General features: G+C 37.9%; 1 protein-coding gene across 3 annotated transcripts in view; it reads left to right on the top strand.

Moving 5' to 3' along the window:
- ADAMTSL1 (ADAMTS like 1) overlaps positions 1-15,528 on the top strand; it is a 405,845-nt gene that overhangs the window by 316,895 nt on the left and 73,422 nt on the right. For all 3 annotated transcript variants that reach the window (XM_061470878.1, XM_061470875.1, XM_061470877.1), the window contains 3 exons: positions 3,169-3,373; positions 4,647-4,794; positions 8,730-8,814. In XM_061470878.1, coding sequence (XP_061326862.1) covers positions 3,169-3,373; positions 4,647-4,794; positions 8,730-8,814 — 438 coding nt within the window. The remainder of the gene's footprint in view (positions 1-3,168; positions 3,374-4,646; positions 4,795-8,729; positions 8,815-15,528) is intronic.

The raw sequence follows: 15,528 nt of genomic DNA, 5'->3' as shown, positions 1-15,528 counted from the left end.
TCCCATTCAAGAGCCCCCAGCCAAATCATGGACCCACCACAAACTATGAGTGAGAACACAAGGAGGAGAGCAGCTTACTTGCCAAGCTTTGTCACTGCAATTCATGTTCAAACCCTTTATCAATGATCCATGCCACTTGGATTAGGCTTTTCTCTTCCTTAGTTAAGTGCTTATGATTATGTACACACAGTCATTACCACCAAATACTCACAAGATACACTTAAAAAATGTATCCCTCCTTCTAATTCCTTTTTTTTTGGAAAACACTTTTTTCTCTTCTTTGCTTTTTAAAAAATCACATACATATATCCTAACCTCAAGAAATAAACCTCTGTTACTAAGGAGTATAGAGGCTAGAATATTAATACAGGCTTTTAACTCTCTAGCTTTGAATAAAACAGATTTTATTACTGTTGTGTACAAAGGGCATGCACATTGACAAAAGACAGAGAACAATTTTATATCAAAGAATGATTCTCAGTACTTAACAGTGGATGGACTGTATTTAATGAAAAAGCATCCCGAGCTGGCAGCTAGGCAGTCTTTTTCACTGCTGAACGAAATCCAAAATAAAGGATCAAAATGCCCTGAGGTATTTGGCTTTCAGTAACACTGAAAGAAAAAGAAAAAAATCGTTCCCTGAAAATGATCAAAAGGCTGAGACTGTTTCTCAAGCTGTTCTGGATTTTGATCTCACCCTGTTACAGTTCCCTTACATCCACTCTTGCCGCTGTACTATTCTCTTTTAACACCCCCTCCCTGCAGGATCAATTGCTCAGGTTGCAACTGCTGGCTGGGACCTCTGCCCCCCTTTTTCCCTCTACTGTTTCACTGTTGCTTCCCCACATCTCTTCTCCAGACCTCAGAAGCAGCAGAAACTGAACAGTCCATGAGGCTGGCATGAGCCAGGGCCAAGTCAGGGGGATAAAAAATGTCTTTCCTCTGCACCTGCAGAGCTTAGGAAAAAAACAAACAAACAAACAAACAAACAAAAAAAAACAAACAAACAAACCAGAGAAGCCCTGGTTGCATTACCTGCATTACATCTGAGACTGGCACCTAATACCAGGGACAAAGGAGAGCGACAAACACCACAGAAGGGGAGAGCAAATCTGGTAAGACATCTTTGCAAGATTTCCCTGCTGCAACCTCTCAGCCTTGAATTTTATCACAAAGAGTGAAAGGTATGGTTCAGCAGATACAGTGCTTCTTTTTAATACACCATCAATTCCTTTCACAAATTCTTGGTCAGTGTCACACCTTTTGTATCTAGAAAGGACCTGAGACACCTACTTTAAGAGCAGTGCAACAGAAAAACTTCACTTCCCTATCCTACACTTACAAAAAGCCTCAGGACCAAACCGGATTGCCTACACTTAAGCTGCTTGGTATTGTAGAGGTTGCCTAGGGTATTTGGAAACTTGTCTCAAAGACTCCAGGGAGCCATCACTGTTTATGATCGGGAAAAGCTGGCTCAGGCAGGCTGCAGCCATAACTGCTGTTCATGAGTTTCAGTCTGAGGCCTCTTCATTTAGATTTGTGGTAGTGAAAAACCTTCACTGTATGCTAGGAAACTTGGTCAGCAGAGCCACAGGTAACACACTTGAACTAAAAACATTGCTAAAATTAAAAAATTACCCATTTGTGACATAACGTGGCTCATGCTGGGCACATAATAATGGATATGGCTGGTGTAAATATGGTTTCACCACTTGTTTGTGATAAGTCATAGTATTAATCAGTAGCTTTACCATTCATAAACAGCTATTAGCATAAGCCATTTCACATTGAGTTTTATGGCACTTCCAGCCAGTAGCTGGGTAGTGCTTATATATACTGGAGCTGATAAGAAAAAGATACATTGATATGACGAAAAATCAGAGGAAAAAATAAAAATTTTCCATATTCCTATACAATCTTAGAGATCCTGTCATTGTTACTTAATAAAAACAATTCCTTTAACTGGGAGATAAAAAATCTCACCTTTCACATTTTTTCCTCTTGCCTGAAAGAGGAAACAAGTAGGGTTTTTCAAAAAAAACAAAACAAACAAACAAACGACACCCCCCCCAAAACCAAATAACCAAAAAAACCAAACATTTTTTAAGAAAAAACAAACAAACAAACAAAAAAACAAAACAAAAAAACCCAGAACCATCTTATGAGCAAAATAATTGTTTCAACCATTATTTCTAATGGAGTTATGAAAGGACATTTGTTTGGGGGGGGGAAACAACAACAAAAAAACCCACACAACAAAAAAAAAAAAACACCTCTACCAACAACAAAAACTACAAAAAAGATTTTGTGGAATATTTTTAGGAAGACAGAACATGCATTTTTATACTATCAGACCATCAAGCATGCACAGGATTACAATGGTCCCAGATCCTCTCTGTGTCAATGGCTTGAATATAAGAGAACAAATACCAGACTACTTTATATGGACGGACATGTACACTTGTAGAACAATACATACATTATTGTATATGCATCACTGTAAAAAAGGATTATTCTCATAAGTATGCATACCTCTCAGAAAATGCACATTGTTGTGTGGGTTTGTCATTACAATCTCAAATGGCATTTGTAAAGAAAAGATGGTTTCTCAGTCCCCCTCACTGCCTCAACTGTAAGGAAACAAGGTCCATGTAGTTTATTGTTTGGAGGCCAAGCATCCCATCAGTATAGTCATGTCTTTTTTTTTTTGTAATTTCCTCCAATCTTTTTTTTTCCTCAATTATCTCAGTTGTTTCCCTGGAAAGAAACACTGCTGTTTCCCTTTATACAAAAAGAGCATCAACTTCACAGCACACTGAGTTTCCAGTGACTCGTGTCAAAGACTCCTCAGAAAATGACAAATTGTGAAGATATGATTAAAGAAAATAAGGAAAGAATGAAGTTTAAAGTATTTAGAATTTCTGTGGTCATAGTCACTGGGCTAGCTGGAGAGAGATTCCGTATTACTAATTTGTGACTTAAAAAAAGCAGCCATGAGGGTGTTTTGCTGTTATGGCCACTTATGAAAATACATATATGATTAAATTTTACTGACATTAATCAGAAAAAAAATCCCTCCTGCAGACAGCAGTTTATGCATTTGCGGGGTGTGGGTGGGCGTGGAGGTAGCAGGTATTCCTTTTCCTGATGCCTCTTTGTTTTTCCCAGATGGGAAAGTACACCCTGGACTGCCTGTTCCTCATCCTGTGGTGGGGGCATTCAAAGCCGCAGTGTCTCATGTGTGGAAGAAGACATTCAGGGACATATCAGCCCTGTGGAAGAATGGAAATGCATGTACACTCCAAAGATGCCTGTTGTCCAGCCTTGCAATATATTTGATTGCCCAAAATGGCTTGCTCAGGAATGGTCTCCGGTAATCAAGTTAGCTTTGTTGGTTTTATGTTCAACACAGTAGGAATATGTCTTAACTTACAGTTTACTGAACCTGTGGAAGTATGAATATTCACTACTTTCATTCCTTATTACCGTAACCTCTGTTTTAAATTAGGTAATTTGTCTAACTGTAAAGTAAATACTCAGGAATAATATAGTAGTAAGATTAACATGATTAAGAGAATGATGCAAAAAGAAAACAGATCTGTAATGTTAATTAGTGACTTTCTACTAATAACAATCTGGGAACATAAATGACATGCACAAAACAAAATCAGTAAGCATGCAATGGTGTATCTTTATTACAGCTTTTCAGCCATAAATTGAGTATCATGAATTGCTGAGAAACTTCTATAAATACATAAAGACATAAATGGCTCTGCTGTTTGATGCTTGTAGTTGTGTGTTCCTAACTCATCTTTCCTTTTGCACAAAAGTAAATTGCCTTTGAGATGTCTATGAAAGTAGAAAAGTACTTTGATTTTGTACATAAAGACGTAATCTTCTATGTCGTTTCTTACCACCACAGTTTCTCAGCAAATAAAATGGGTTTTAAAAGCTAAATTAGCTCACCCACAGGGGAGGGTTTTTTGACTGATTGCAATGTGTTTAGTAATTTCCGGATAAAAGCCACTAAGGGCAAGTAATATTGGTAGTATCTATAGCCCTCCTCACTGGTTCGTAGTTTTGAATCCTGTACAGGAGATCACTTCTGAAACAAAACGTATAGGAGAGATTGGGGGGGGGGGGGGGGGGGGGGGCAGACTGGCAACAACAACAAAAAACCTTAAGAAATTGTCTGAGAGAAGAAAACCCAGTTTTCCATTCTGTTTGGTGCCATGTTCCAAAATAGAGAGGTGTCTCCCCTGTTAACCCATAAGCCTGAGTATTTTGTCCAAGCAAAGCAAAGTGGTTCCAGATGAAACTGACCGGGAGTTACTGAGCATATCCAATATGGGACAGATGGCCACAAGCCAAGTACCAATGCTGCAAGAGTGACAGTGAAAGAGAACTCCAGCAGCAAAATGTCCAAACCAAGTTAATGTGAAGAGCAAGAAGGCAAAACTTTCTGACAATTTCGCACTGGATCCATCACTACCAAATATCATGAACGGTTTATATTCAAGGTTGGGTGTTTCTGCCTCATGTTTTGGTCTCTCATATACACGTACTTCTATATGCATATTCCCTTTTATTTATCACTCCTGTGAGTTATCATACACACCTTTTGTTTTTCCTTTTTTTTACACCAGTGCACTGTGACCTGTGGACAAGGCCTTCGATACCGTGTAGTCCTTTGCATTGATCACAGGGGGATGCATACAGGAGGTTGTACTCCTAAAACAAAGCCACACATAAAAGAAGAATGCATTGTACCCACTCCTTGTTACAAATCCAAAGGTAATGAGGCAAATACATTCTCACAAATTTTTCAGAGCTCCTCCATGTTGAGCAGTTGGGGCTTATTTCGTTGCTAGTAGCAATGTTTCCACCTGCATTAAGTTGTGAACTTGCACCTTTTTGGCCTGCCATTCCTATTCCAGTTTGCCTGCTAGCAACTTGGAGTGAATGTTGGCACTTTCCTCTTTCTTGTAGCCTCTAGATTTTTCCCTGGTAATCTGTGGGCCAGCAGACCAAGAAATATAAATGTAAATTTGACCAGAGTGTAAGCAGGTTTGACCTCACTGACAGTGTCTGGGCTAAATTTACCCTGTATTTTAAAAGGAATCAAATACATGAGTAACATTTATGGTAGATAAATGTAACTATCATTTTAAAGTACCTGTTCTTAACTTTGAGCTTGAAACAAATCAGAAACAGGCATTGTATGTCCCAACATGAAGTTCCTCCTACTAGCAAGGCTGCAAAATTTGACAGACTGCTAGACGTCATCTTATTGCAAGGAGTACTCACAATTTGTATTGAAATGTTTTTTGACTTGGGCCTCAGAGGATAACACTGGGGTAAATCCCCCATATTTTATTGAGAAGGAGAAAATACATCTGCAGCTGTTTGGAGGTTCTTATGGAAAGTTAGTAGAAGTCCTGGAGACTGGATTGGACTAATGGGCAGTGGCCAGGTGCATAAGACGCAGGTTTTTTACTGTTTCTACAGGTATATAATCATGAATATGTTTGTGCATGTGTACAGTTCTATTGATAGAACCTCTGTGTCTATATGCTGACTAAGTTATAAAAACTCCTGGGATACAGCAACAAAGATAAGCTTAATTTCCCTAAACTAGAGACTTAAACCCCATAATAAGAAGAAATAAATTCCTTTTTAAAAATGAATTGCTATCCTGATACATATTAAGAACAGTTATAATGAAGCCTTGTGAAATAAGAGTGATCTGTGACCTTGAGCTGATCCAAGATAGAACAGTGAAATTTGGAATTTTAATTTCTCTTTGGCACCCTTGCCAAGTTTCAAGATTTTAGTTTATCCAGACCATGAGAATTTACTGTGTCTGCCAGCCACCAAAGCGGTGAAACCCAGACACAGGTCCTCTGGGGAGTGATGGGTATGTTTGCACTGTATTTTGCTGTCCAACCTGCTCACTCAGTCCACCTTCCAAGATTTAAAAATAAGAAAAAAGCCCTGTGGCTGTGCTAGCATGACTGAGCCTCCTACAGAGATTCAGTGGGTTTAGGCTCAGTCAGTCAGCTTCCCTTATGGGACTTCATCTGTTTATAGTGTTCAGAGCACAGGTAAAGCAAGATCCTATCTGCCTGCAACACACAGTGTAAGCAAAATGTAGTAAGACACCAAAAAATCACATGTTGCAAACCTGCAACTAACTTCTGACTGGGGAACCTGAGAAGCTGCAAGACCAGCTAGAAAATCTTTGCTTGACTGCATCTGTCAAGAAGTCTTTTCCAATGGGCCCTGCCTGAGAACAAAGTAAATTGCTGTTAGCTGGAAGCCCACACTTGCAAGAGAGTGGTACCTTTATTCTCAATAACCTCTTGTGCTGCCCTTTGCAGTACATACATGATTATTTTCTGATTGTGCATAATTATTTGTTTGTTCCATTTTTTCCCCATGGGATTGAAAATCCTACATAAAACAAACTGATTTGCTTGGGTTTAATTTTACTCCTCATCTTGGTTCTGTAATGCTCTCACAGTTTTCCCTCCACAATGCAAGTGGTAGGGAAAGACCCATGTGCCTGAAACCTGAGTTGTATTTTCAGAAGTGAGTTGAACAAGATGATGTCCAGAGGTCTCCTCCAATCCAAATTATTCTATTTATGTGCTGGAATTTTGTCCTTTTTATTCCACAAATCTAGAGTTAGAAATTTCTAACACTAGGGGTAGCAAAGTACATCTCCCCTACAGAGTGCTCGAAATTTAGCCTGCTTTTTCCTTCTGGAGCTGGATTAACAGGAAGCAGAAAAACAATCTTCCAACCTGACTGAAGCAGCAAAACCAAAAATGTGAATTCTCTCTTCTTTTAACACACTGTGCTAAACAGAACTAGAATGCAAAGAGTTTGTTTGATTTGTTTCATTTTACTTTATTTAAGCACTGAAGCACTTTATTGTACACTAATAGTGAGAAAACATAGGATAGCCCTGGATTAAGTAGTGATTTTCAATTTTAATAGAGAACGTGTATTTATCTAATACAAGTTTCTGTATAATAAAAGATTTACATGTTTTTACTGGAACAGTTTTATAGAAGGAGGGAGTTCACTTGAATCTCCAAAGGCAAAAATTCCGCCTTAGTTTATATTAAGAGTGCTTTATGTTAATTTTTCTTTTTTTTGTCACAGCACACTGCACAACATCAACATTTTTAATCCTCTAACAAATTTTAAAGTGTAGATAATAATTAACTACACCTGTAAAAAAGCAAAGTTATTAAAAAAGTCACATAACAGGCAATGGTACACAAGACCTTTTGCTTTTTACAAGCACTTACATCCAAGCAAAAAAGCACAGATCTGGCTTTCCAAAACCTATAAAACAAGCTGCAGACCATATAAATAGAAATATCTTCTATATATTTTGGATAACAAATGCAGCAAAATATAGGATCAACTAAGAGCTATGCTGGCAAATAATCATCTTTAAATGGCACTAACAAATATGTCAAAGTAAGAGCTTGGCAAGCTATTTCCGAGAGAGACACATAGTAATTCTATTACTGTCCCTTTTTTCCTCAGTTAATAACTTTCTCCAAGAAAATTTGCTTCACTAAAGTTGCAGTAGCTGTGAAACCAAGTTGTAAGCTGTTGTTCTTCTACGATACAACTGACAGATGGGAAATTTTGTGTCCACATGTGAAATGTTTGCTGTTGTGCACAACAGTCATAGAAACTTCCAAACTATTGTGAACAGCATTAATCTGCTCCTGTTGTCGAGTACAAATCCATGGATTACATAAACCCAAAAGGCTTAGGTGATTTGTGAGTGGCAAATAGATCTGGCCCTGGTTCTCCTCAGTGGCCTGAGTCTCATCCCCTTTTATTTGTGTTTTTTCCCCTGATTCTAGCCCAGAACATTTTGTTGAAATGCAGAGCTCCTTCTCAGATTATAGTGCCAAATTTGCTCTCGGTTTATACCCCTGTAGAGCTAAAACAGCTCCACTGCCTTCAGCTCAAATTCTGTACTTTGACACCGCATGAAAGGAGAGTTTGGCTTGTGTAGCAGCATGGCCCTGCACTCCCCAAAGCAGAGCAGCTCATTATGCTGCATGCACATCCTGGAGGGGAAGAAAAGCAGCTCTACTGTTTTCCATCAGAAATGACATAAAAAGTATCAAGCTCATTCTTTTAAATCCACATAGCTGATGAACTGATAAAGTTGAAAAGCATAGCTGGGCCATTTTATTACAGTTTCTCTGTTCTGTGGTATCATTCATCAAATCAGGGTTTTCTTCCTTTTGTAATCTATCAAAAACAAGCTTAATGTGTCTTCTGAAGTTCTAAAACTTAAGGGTAAACACAGGGATTTTATACATTTTGCCTTTGCAGGGTCAGTGGAGGCCTGTTACACTTGGAAGACTCCCTACAAAAAAATACTTTCCAAACTACTTTTACAGCTCAGTTGCATAGTCTGAAAAGTGATATAATTTGCCTTTCTGACTAAATAAGCCCTTCTAGCTGCAACAGTGTACTATGTGATCATATAACCTTGTAGGCATTATACTCCAGGTGACAAAGACTAAGCTCTTTCTCTCCCTCCTGCTCTCTTTTCTCTTTCTTCTTTATGTTCAGCCTCCATGTGGATGAAATCATGCACATATGCATCACAGAGAGAGGGGAGGCTGGCATATATAGCAGCATTACTGCATGGTTCCAGCTTTCACATGCTTGTGCTTGTTCCATAGAGAAACTTCCTGTGGAAGCAAAGTTGCCGTGGTATAAGCAGGCTCAAGAACTGGAGGAAGGAGCAGTGGTGTCTGAAGAACCATCGTAAGTCTTAAAAATTTGCTTCTATCAGGTTCTCATGATGTGGGGATCTGTGGTTTGTGCTGAACTGAAACAGTCTCTTGAAATTTTATTTGGCTTTCATTTAGAGTGTAAAGTCTAAACCAAGGCCCATGGAAATCAGTGAGCTTAAATCTGTGTTACTTTTAGGTACAAAGAGGCAGAATTAAGAGGGAAAATGTAGATTTAATTTGAGCAAATATATGCATGTTTAATTTAAGGTCATTTACAATATTATAGTGACAGTCTGTCTACCTACATAGCTGTATGCTCATCAATACCACTGTTGCTCCACAGCTCAGCACATTTATTTATTCTTCCAATACCCCGTGAAAAAAGAGGTAAACCACAGGGCAGACAGGATGATTTCCCCTCTCCTCTGTCCCCAGCAAATATGTAGTAGCAGCAAATAAAATTGATTAACTTTAGCAGAAAATAAATTAGAAACCTCAGTCCTATGGTTTAGATTGCCTTATTATCACCTACCTCATCATTTCAGGGATTTTCTCCCCCCTGCTTTTCTAGTTACTTCATGGTCTTTGTCCAGGCACCTTTGCAAGGTCTCAGTCAGCACTTTGTACCCCCTTAGTAGCTTTTCCTCCTGCTGCAGATCCTCTTGGACAGCAGGTTTGCCTACATACATACATTGACACTTCCCTTGCATTTGAGCTGCCTGAAATGATGGAAATTGCAAATTTTCCTCTTAAATACATACAATTATCTTGTCCTTTAACTGTAAGTTTTTTCTTTTCTATGTATTTATATTCTGTTTTGTGAAGAAATTACTATTGAGATAGAAAGAGGCATAAAATAGTTAGAGGTAATGATGACAGAAAAAGTGCTACAATAAAAAGCTGGAAAAGAGCACTTCTACTCTGAGTTTGATACCTGCCATTTCAATATATCAATAAGAAAATCTGACTGCATAAATCTGGCCTGGTGTACTCAGATTCTTCACACAGTGCCATTGAAAATGCAGTTTAGCAGTTTCTACTCGTGCTCCATTTTGTTAATAGCAGGACTGTGGAAGAAGTTAAAAAAAATAACTGGTTTTAAAACACCCTCAGAATTTCGCTCAGAGTTGAGTTTTATTGTCATTTATGGATAATTAGTCTTCCTTAGCCTAATAAAATTGCAATGAAAAGGAAGCTGCAGTAAAACTGGTGCACCATATATACCTTTAGCAATAAGAGAGAAACTAAAAATGCTATTATCACTATGTTTCGATTTTTTTTTTATTCCGGAACTGTGATAAATACATGCTGTAATTATAATGTCTGTACAGAGCTTTAACCAGTATTCGGTTCGTCATGGCTAACCATACAGCCTCTTTCATTGCAACTACAGCTGTGTATTGGACTAAAAGCACTATTCATTATGCAATATAATTGCAGGTTTGGCATGGTCAATTTGAGTTTAAGTAATTTGAAACTGGAACGCTGAAATAGAGCTAGAGACATATATAATAAAGCTCTGAAAATGAAAATTATTTTAATCCAGGTGCCATACATATACATAAACACATACACACATGTATACATGAACATTTATACACACATATACACATGCACATATTCATATGTGTGTGTATATATTATATACTAGTAGAAACGTAGCATCTAATATGGGCTGTTTAACTGTTTCCAGTGTTCCATAGATTTTGTAAGTTCATTCATTCAGAGTCAAAGCCTAGAAAATTCAGTATTTGTAAACATATTAATTTTTCATTTGTAAATGTGGTTTATGTTCTTATGATTTTCTTCTTGAGACTACTGAACCACTTATCTAAACATATATTTATCAAACTGTAGGTAACCCCTGGAAGCATATGTAAATGAAGATGTATTATCAGGAAGTTTATTGAAAGGGATCATACTGATAATGTGGTCATTGGAACAGTTTGTTACACAAGGCAGGTTTTGGTAAATTTGGTCAACAATGTTGACAATACTGTAGAAAAAGGATATAGTAATATGCATATATATATGAATATAGGTAGCTTTCAATTTTAAAAGTGGTTTGTAGAGCATAGGCATAACATGCGGGGAAAGAAGAGGGTTTTGTTTATCCTGATGTGTATTCTAATAAAATATTCTGGAAAACCTTATGGGTACATTACTTGTGATATTAAAACAGACACTGAGAGATATAAAATGAAAGGTATTTAAGAATTTTTAAATGTTTTTAGTGTATCTATGATACCTCCTTGTTTTATAGTTCACTGTTCTGTTGCAAAAAAAAAAGACCCTGTTCTACAAAGACATCCTCATCTTTTTAACCCATTTCATACAATATTTCAGTGATACCAGTACAGGGGTACTAACTGTCCAATATCTAGTTGGACACAGTCCAGAATAGATTCCTTCTGCCATGAGGTGATATTTTATACATTTTTTTTTCTCTGTGCAAAGCACAGCTCTGAGAATATGTATAATCATTATTTTAGGCTAATGAGAAGTCAGCATGACATTAAATTCAGGTCTAGATTTTTATATGTGTTGACTAAAAGCTGAAATAAAGGACACAAAGTCAAGATCTTTATGCAAACTTTCCCAGAGCTCAGAGATATCCATGCCTTCTGTTTAGATTCAGATGATTTTAGTGATAAGGCATGAGACAGAAAGACCAAACAAAAACTTAGAAAACTTATGCTGAAAAAGCCATCCATGCACTCCCCATCTAAAAATTGTAATAGCCATCTGCATATTGTTCCAGAATATCTAATCTGTTGACAGTGACTTGAGAAGGGATCTTCCACATAAAATTGGTTCTGGTGCCTCACTTTTAATAGTGTTTTTCAGTAATGTCTACCTTTAAACAGTTACTCATTTTAGGTCCTGGTTATTTGATTGTTTATGTCATTATATACATTTTTTTCTGTAAAAAAGGAGACAAAACATTCAGAACTCACCAATATACAACCAACAATCAACTTTGATGCCAGTTTTAGACTATTGTTTGTTCTCATTTGGCTGTGCAGGGATTTTGAATACACCAACTAGTTGAAAAGCAGGGTATATTACATAATAATGCACCTTTAGCCTGTGTTTCTGCACCTCTGCAGACTCAATTTAATATTCCGTGGTCTACCATGCTGAGAGATGTCAAGCTATCACCCACATATTTTGGCTGATGAATTAGTTCAGAGTGTAGGTGCATGCCAAATTGAAGGTTGGAACAGTTTTTAAATGTTGGATCAAGCACTAGTAGGTGTAAGACAGTGTGTGATGTTGTCAGCTAATTTCCTGACTGTGAATTGTAGTAACTAGAAAATGACCATCAATTTCCTACTGTCTAACACCTACGTGTGTTGTAGAATTTTCCTGGGTTCAGCAGCAGCAGTCATTTTTCTCCTTCTTAGTAGCTGGTGCAGTGCTGTGGTTTTGACTTTCAGCCTGGGAACAGCACTGATTTTTCGGTTGCTCAGTAATGTTTACTCTGACCAAGGACTTTCTGAGTCTCATGCTCTGCCAGGGAGGAGGGGAAGCCGGGAGGAAGCAGAGACAGGACACCTGACCCAAACTGACCAAAGAGGTATTCCATACCACAGCACGTCATGCCCGCTACATAAACTGGGGGCAGTTACCTGGAAGAGCTAGATCACTTCTCAGGTCGGGCTGGGTATACATTTTCTGTTGTCCTTCTCAAAGTTTATTCTTGAGTGGAAGTTTAAAAGCTAAAGCTGAAAGTTTTCATCAGATTTCTTCCATGCATTGAGTCCTCACATTTGTGAATCCCTGCATTGTTGTCTTGTGACTTCTATGAGTTTCTGTTTAATACAATTTCTGTTATGAAATTGCATGCTATGAGTTACAACGTTACACTTACTGTCCTTCTACCTGTAATTTGTGATCGTTTTCTAATGTGTGCTGCTACAGCAGCAGATGCCTCATTTTTATTCCATCTGCATGTACTGCCTTCCATTATTTATTTCTTCAGGAATTTCTAAAGGAAGCAAGTCTTACAGTTCAATTCTGACTGTATATGTCTATCTGTCCGTTGCCTTCCTCTTCTCTTAGTTATGTCTGATTTTATTCCAATTAACTGAATTTGACAGAAATATAAAGTTATCCCAGAATATTTTACCTCTCTGTCAAATTTCACTGATATTCACCAGGAAATTCTGTGGAAGTATTTTCCAAATGTTTCACTGAACTAAATGACTAGGTAGAAAACTGACACCCTACAATTCCCCAGTTGAAGGAAAAGTTTCTAAAAGAGTTTGGTCCTTTAGAAACCTTTAAGATTTCTAAGAGATACCAGAGAATCCATTTGGACACTTAGCCTTCAAACATAGACCCATGTTTAATCAGTCTTCACCGGTTCTGCTGCCCAAAGAATTAATTATAACCAGTCCAGCTACTTGAAGGCTAGAGGGAATAGTTTGAGTTTTCTGAACTGCTGCACTCCTAGACATGATCAGTTAAATATTAATTGGAACATAACTACTATGAAATACTCTAAATCTTTGTGTGGACAAAGGTTTAGGGTAAGAAGTCCTTGCTGTCCTGTGTTGTATAGATTGCTCTCCTATTGCTGTTCAACTCTGAAGTTAGCATTCAACAGGCCCTAGAAGTAGAAGGAAAAGCCGACAGTATCTTTTTGTCTGACTCTGACTGGAGCTCATTACACCTGCACAGCATGACAGCCAGAGTCAGAAAGAGCAGCAGTCATGATTTAAAAAGTAGGAGTTTTCCTATGTATAATGAGATTGAGTGGTAGAGGGTTGTTTAAAAGATTTCTGTCTCTAACTCTTGAAAAATGCTTTTGTATGTTAACACCATACCCAGCTTTTAGCATGCTGTCATAAATAAACCTGGTGCTAGCCATAAGGAGTAGGGAAAAGGGCAAACAATAATATCTGGATGCCAGATGGCACCATCATAGTGATGGGGCCAGTTCAGTAAAAAAACAAAAGGAAATTCCTGCATCAGTGCGGGGACAAAGCCCTCAGGGAACTAGGTATGGACAGAGGGGGCAGCATGGCAGAGTCACCCAGTATCTCTTTCTTACTTTTCAGCAGGTATTAAGGTTTCCAAAGACACATAAGCTATTTATTCTGGTTTTCCCTGTTAAATAGTTTCTATCACCATGTTTGTATTTGCTTCACAGGTTAATAAGTAATCCTAAAACTTCCTACAGATATTTTACTTTAAAACTAAAGCATAATTATTGGATTGCAAAACTAATTGAGGACACATACAGATACTATTCACCTGCTGCTTGTCCTCTCCAGTGTCATGCAATGAAGAGAAAGAAGGAAGTTTAGGGAAACTTCTCCATATTAAGGTCTAATGGCAAAAAAAAATTGAACTATGTATACAGTCAGTCAAAGATCAGCAATGCAGCAGCCTAACATTAGGTAACAATTTTTATCTGTTGATTCAAGGAACCTCTTTAGACAATCACCTCTACTCAAGATTTATATGTAATGTATACAGGGCAGAAGCAGTTATCTTACCCTGGGGAGAAAGGCAGCGGTGAATTTATGGAGAGCAGCAACAGTATAGAATGGTGTGACATAAAGCTGAAAGAAAAGATCACATTCACACTAAACTGAAAAGAAGCTATAGAGGGACAGATTGTAATCACTCAGACTGGAACTGCATCTATGCAGCTGGTGCTGATGCCTTTACTTTGTAGTTGGAGTCTTGAGATTTTATTGATGAGTGGTCATGACATGTTTCACTTCTCTGAGCAATGATACTAGCAGCTACCCAGTGCTGTGCATGAGCATCCTGTGATATTATCCATACCTTATGACCTGTGGAAAGGTGGCCTCTCCTGGAGAAAGAGGACTGGTTGCACTTCAGCTGGAGGCAAGCAGTCTGCAAGTCTGAGCTCAATTCTAGGTTCTATCATAGAAAATTTCTAAGCCTTTGAATAAACCACTGAGCATTTTATTTCACCAGCAGTATCTGATTTTAGATGCCTTAATAGGTGGATGCCTGTGCCTTTGAACACTCAGTCTTATTGGTGTGTGCAGTTCTCAAAACTTCAGTGTTTGTCTGAACCATGGATTTACCAAACAATGCATTTAAAAGCAAAAAAAACAAACCCAAAACAAAACCAACAAAAAAAACCACAAACCAACAAAAAAAACCACAAAGCATTAAACAATAAAAATTAAGTGCAGTATGTGACTAAGTAGCAGTGAATAAAATGAACTGTTTTTCTCCACAGCTCAAGGACCTCAGTCTATGTACAGCTGGGGGTTTTTACTTCATCACACACATTGTAGGGACACAAGTCTGAGTCAGAAGAGGTTTTGGCTATTTACATTAACTGTTCTGGAGATCTTCACAAAACTCAGCAGGGCTTTCCATGGGTCTCATCCTGAACCCGCTAAAACCTACTGTGGGATATCGCCCATTGTTAAGCACTGACTCTGTGCTTCTCCTTTTCTGACTTTCCCAATTCCATGTATGTTGCTGTATGGAGGTGAATATACACCAGTCCTTATCTGTGCCCAGGGATTTAAGAAAAAAGAATAATTTTCCCAAGGCTGTGCACTGCTGTTGTCATTGCTGTTCTCAAATTTTGTCATATCTTTTGCTGCCTTTATGTACCAGTGATCATGCATAACTCATTTTAGTCTACAATACCTCTTATATAATTTTAAAAGAGGACTTTTTTAAAAAACACTAGACACGCTATTGTCTAGAAGGGGCATTCTCATGTGTAAACATGTACAAATGT

This window comes from Pezoporus flaviventris, unplaced genomic scaffold (genome assembly GCF_033815535.1).
Source record: "Pezoporus flaviventris isolate CSIRO_AGI_PZ_B2104156 unplaced genomic scaffold, CSIRO_AGI_Pfla_v1 ptg000064l, whole genome shotgun sequence".
Classification (NCBI taxonomy): Eukaryota; Metazoa; Chordata; class Aves; order Psittaciformes; family Psittacidae; genus Pezoporus; species Pezoporus flaviventris.
This window is presented reverse-complemented; position numbering and strand designations above follow the sequence as displayed.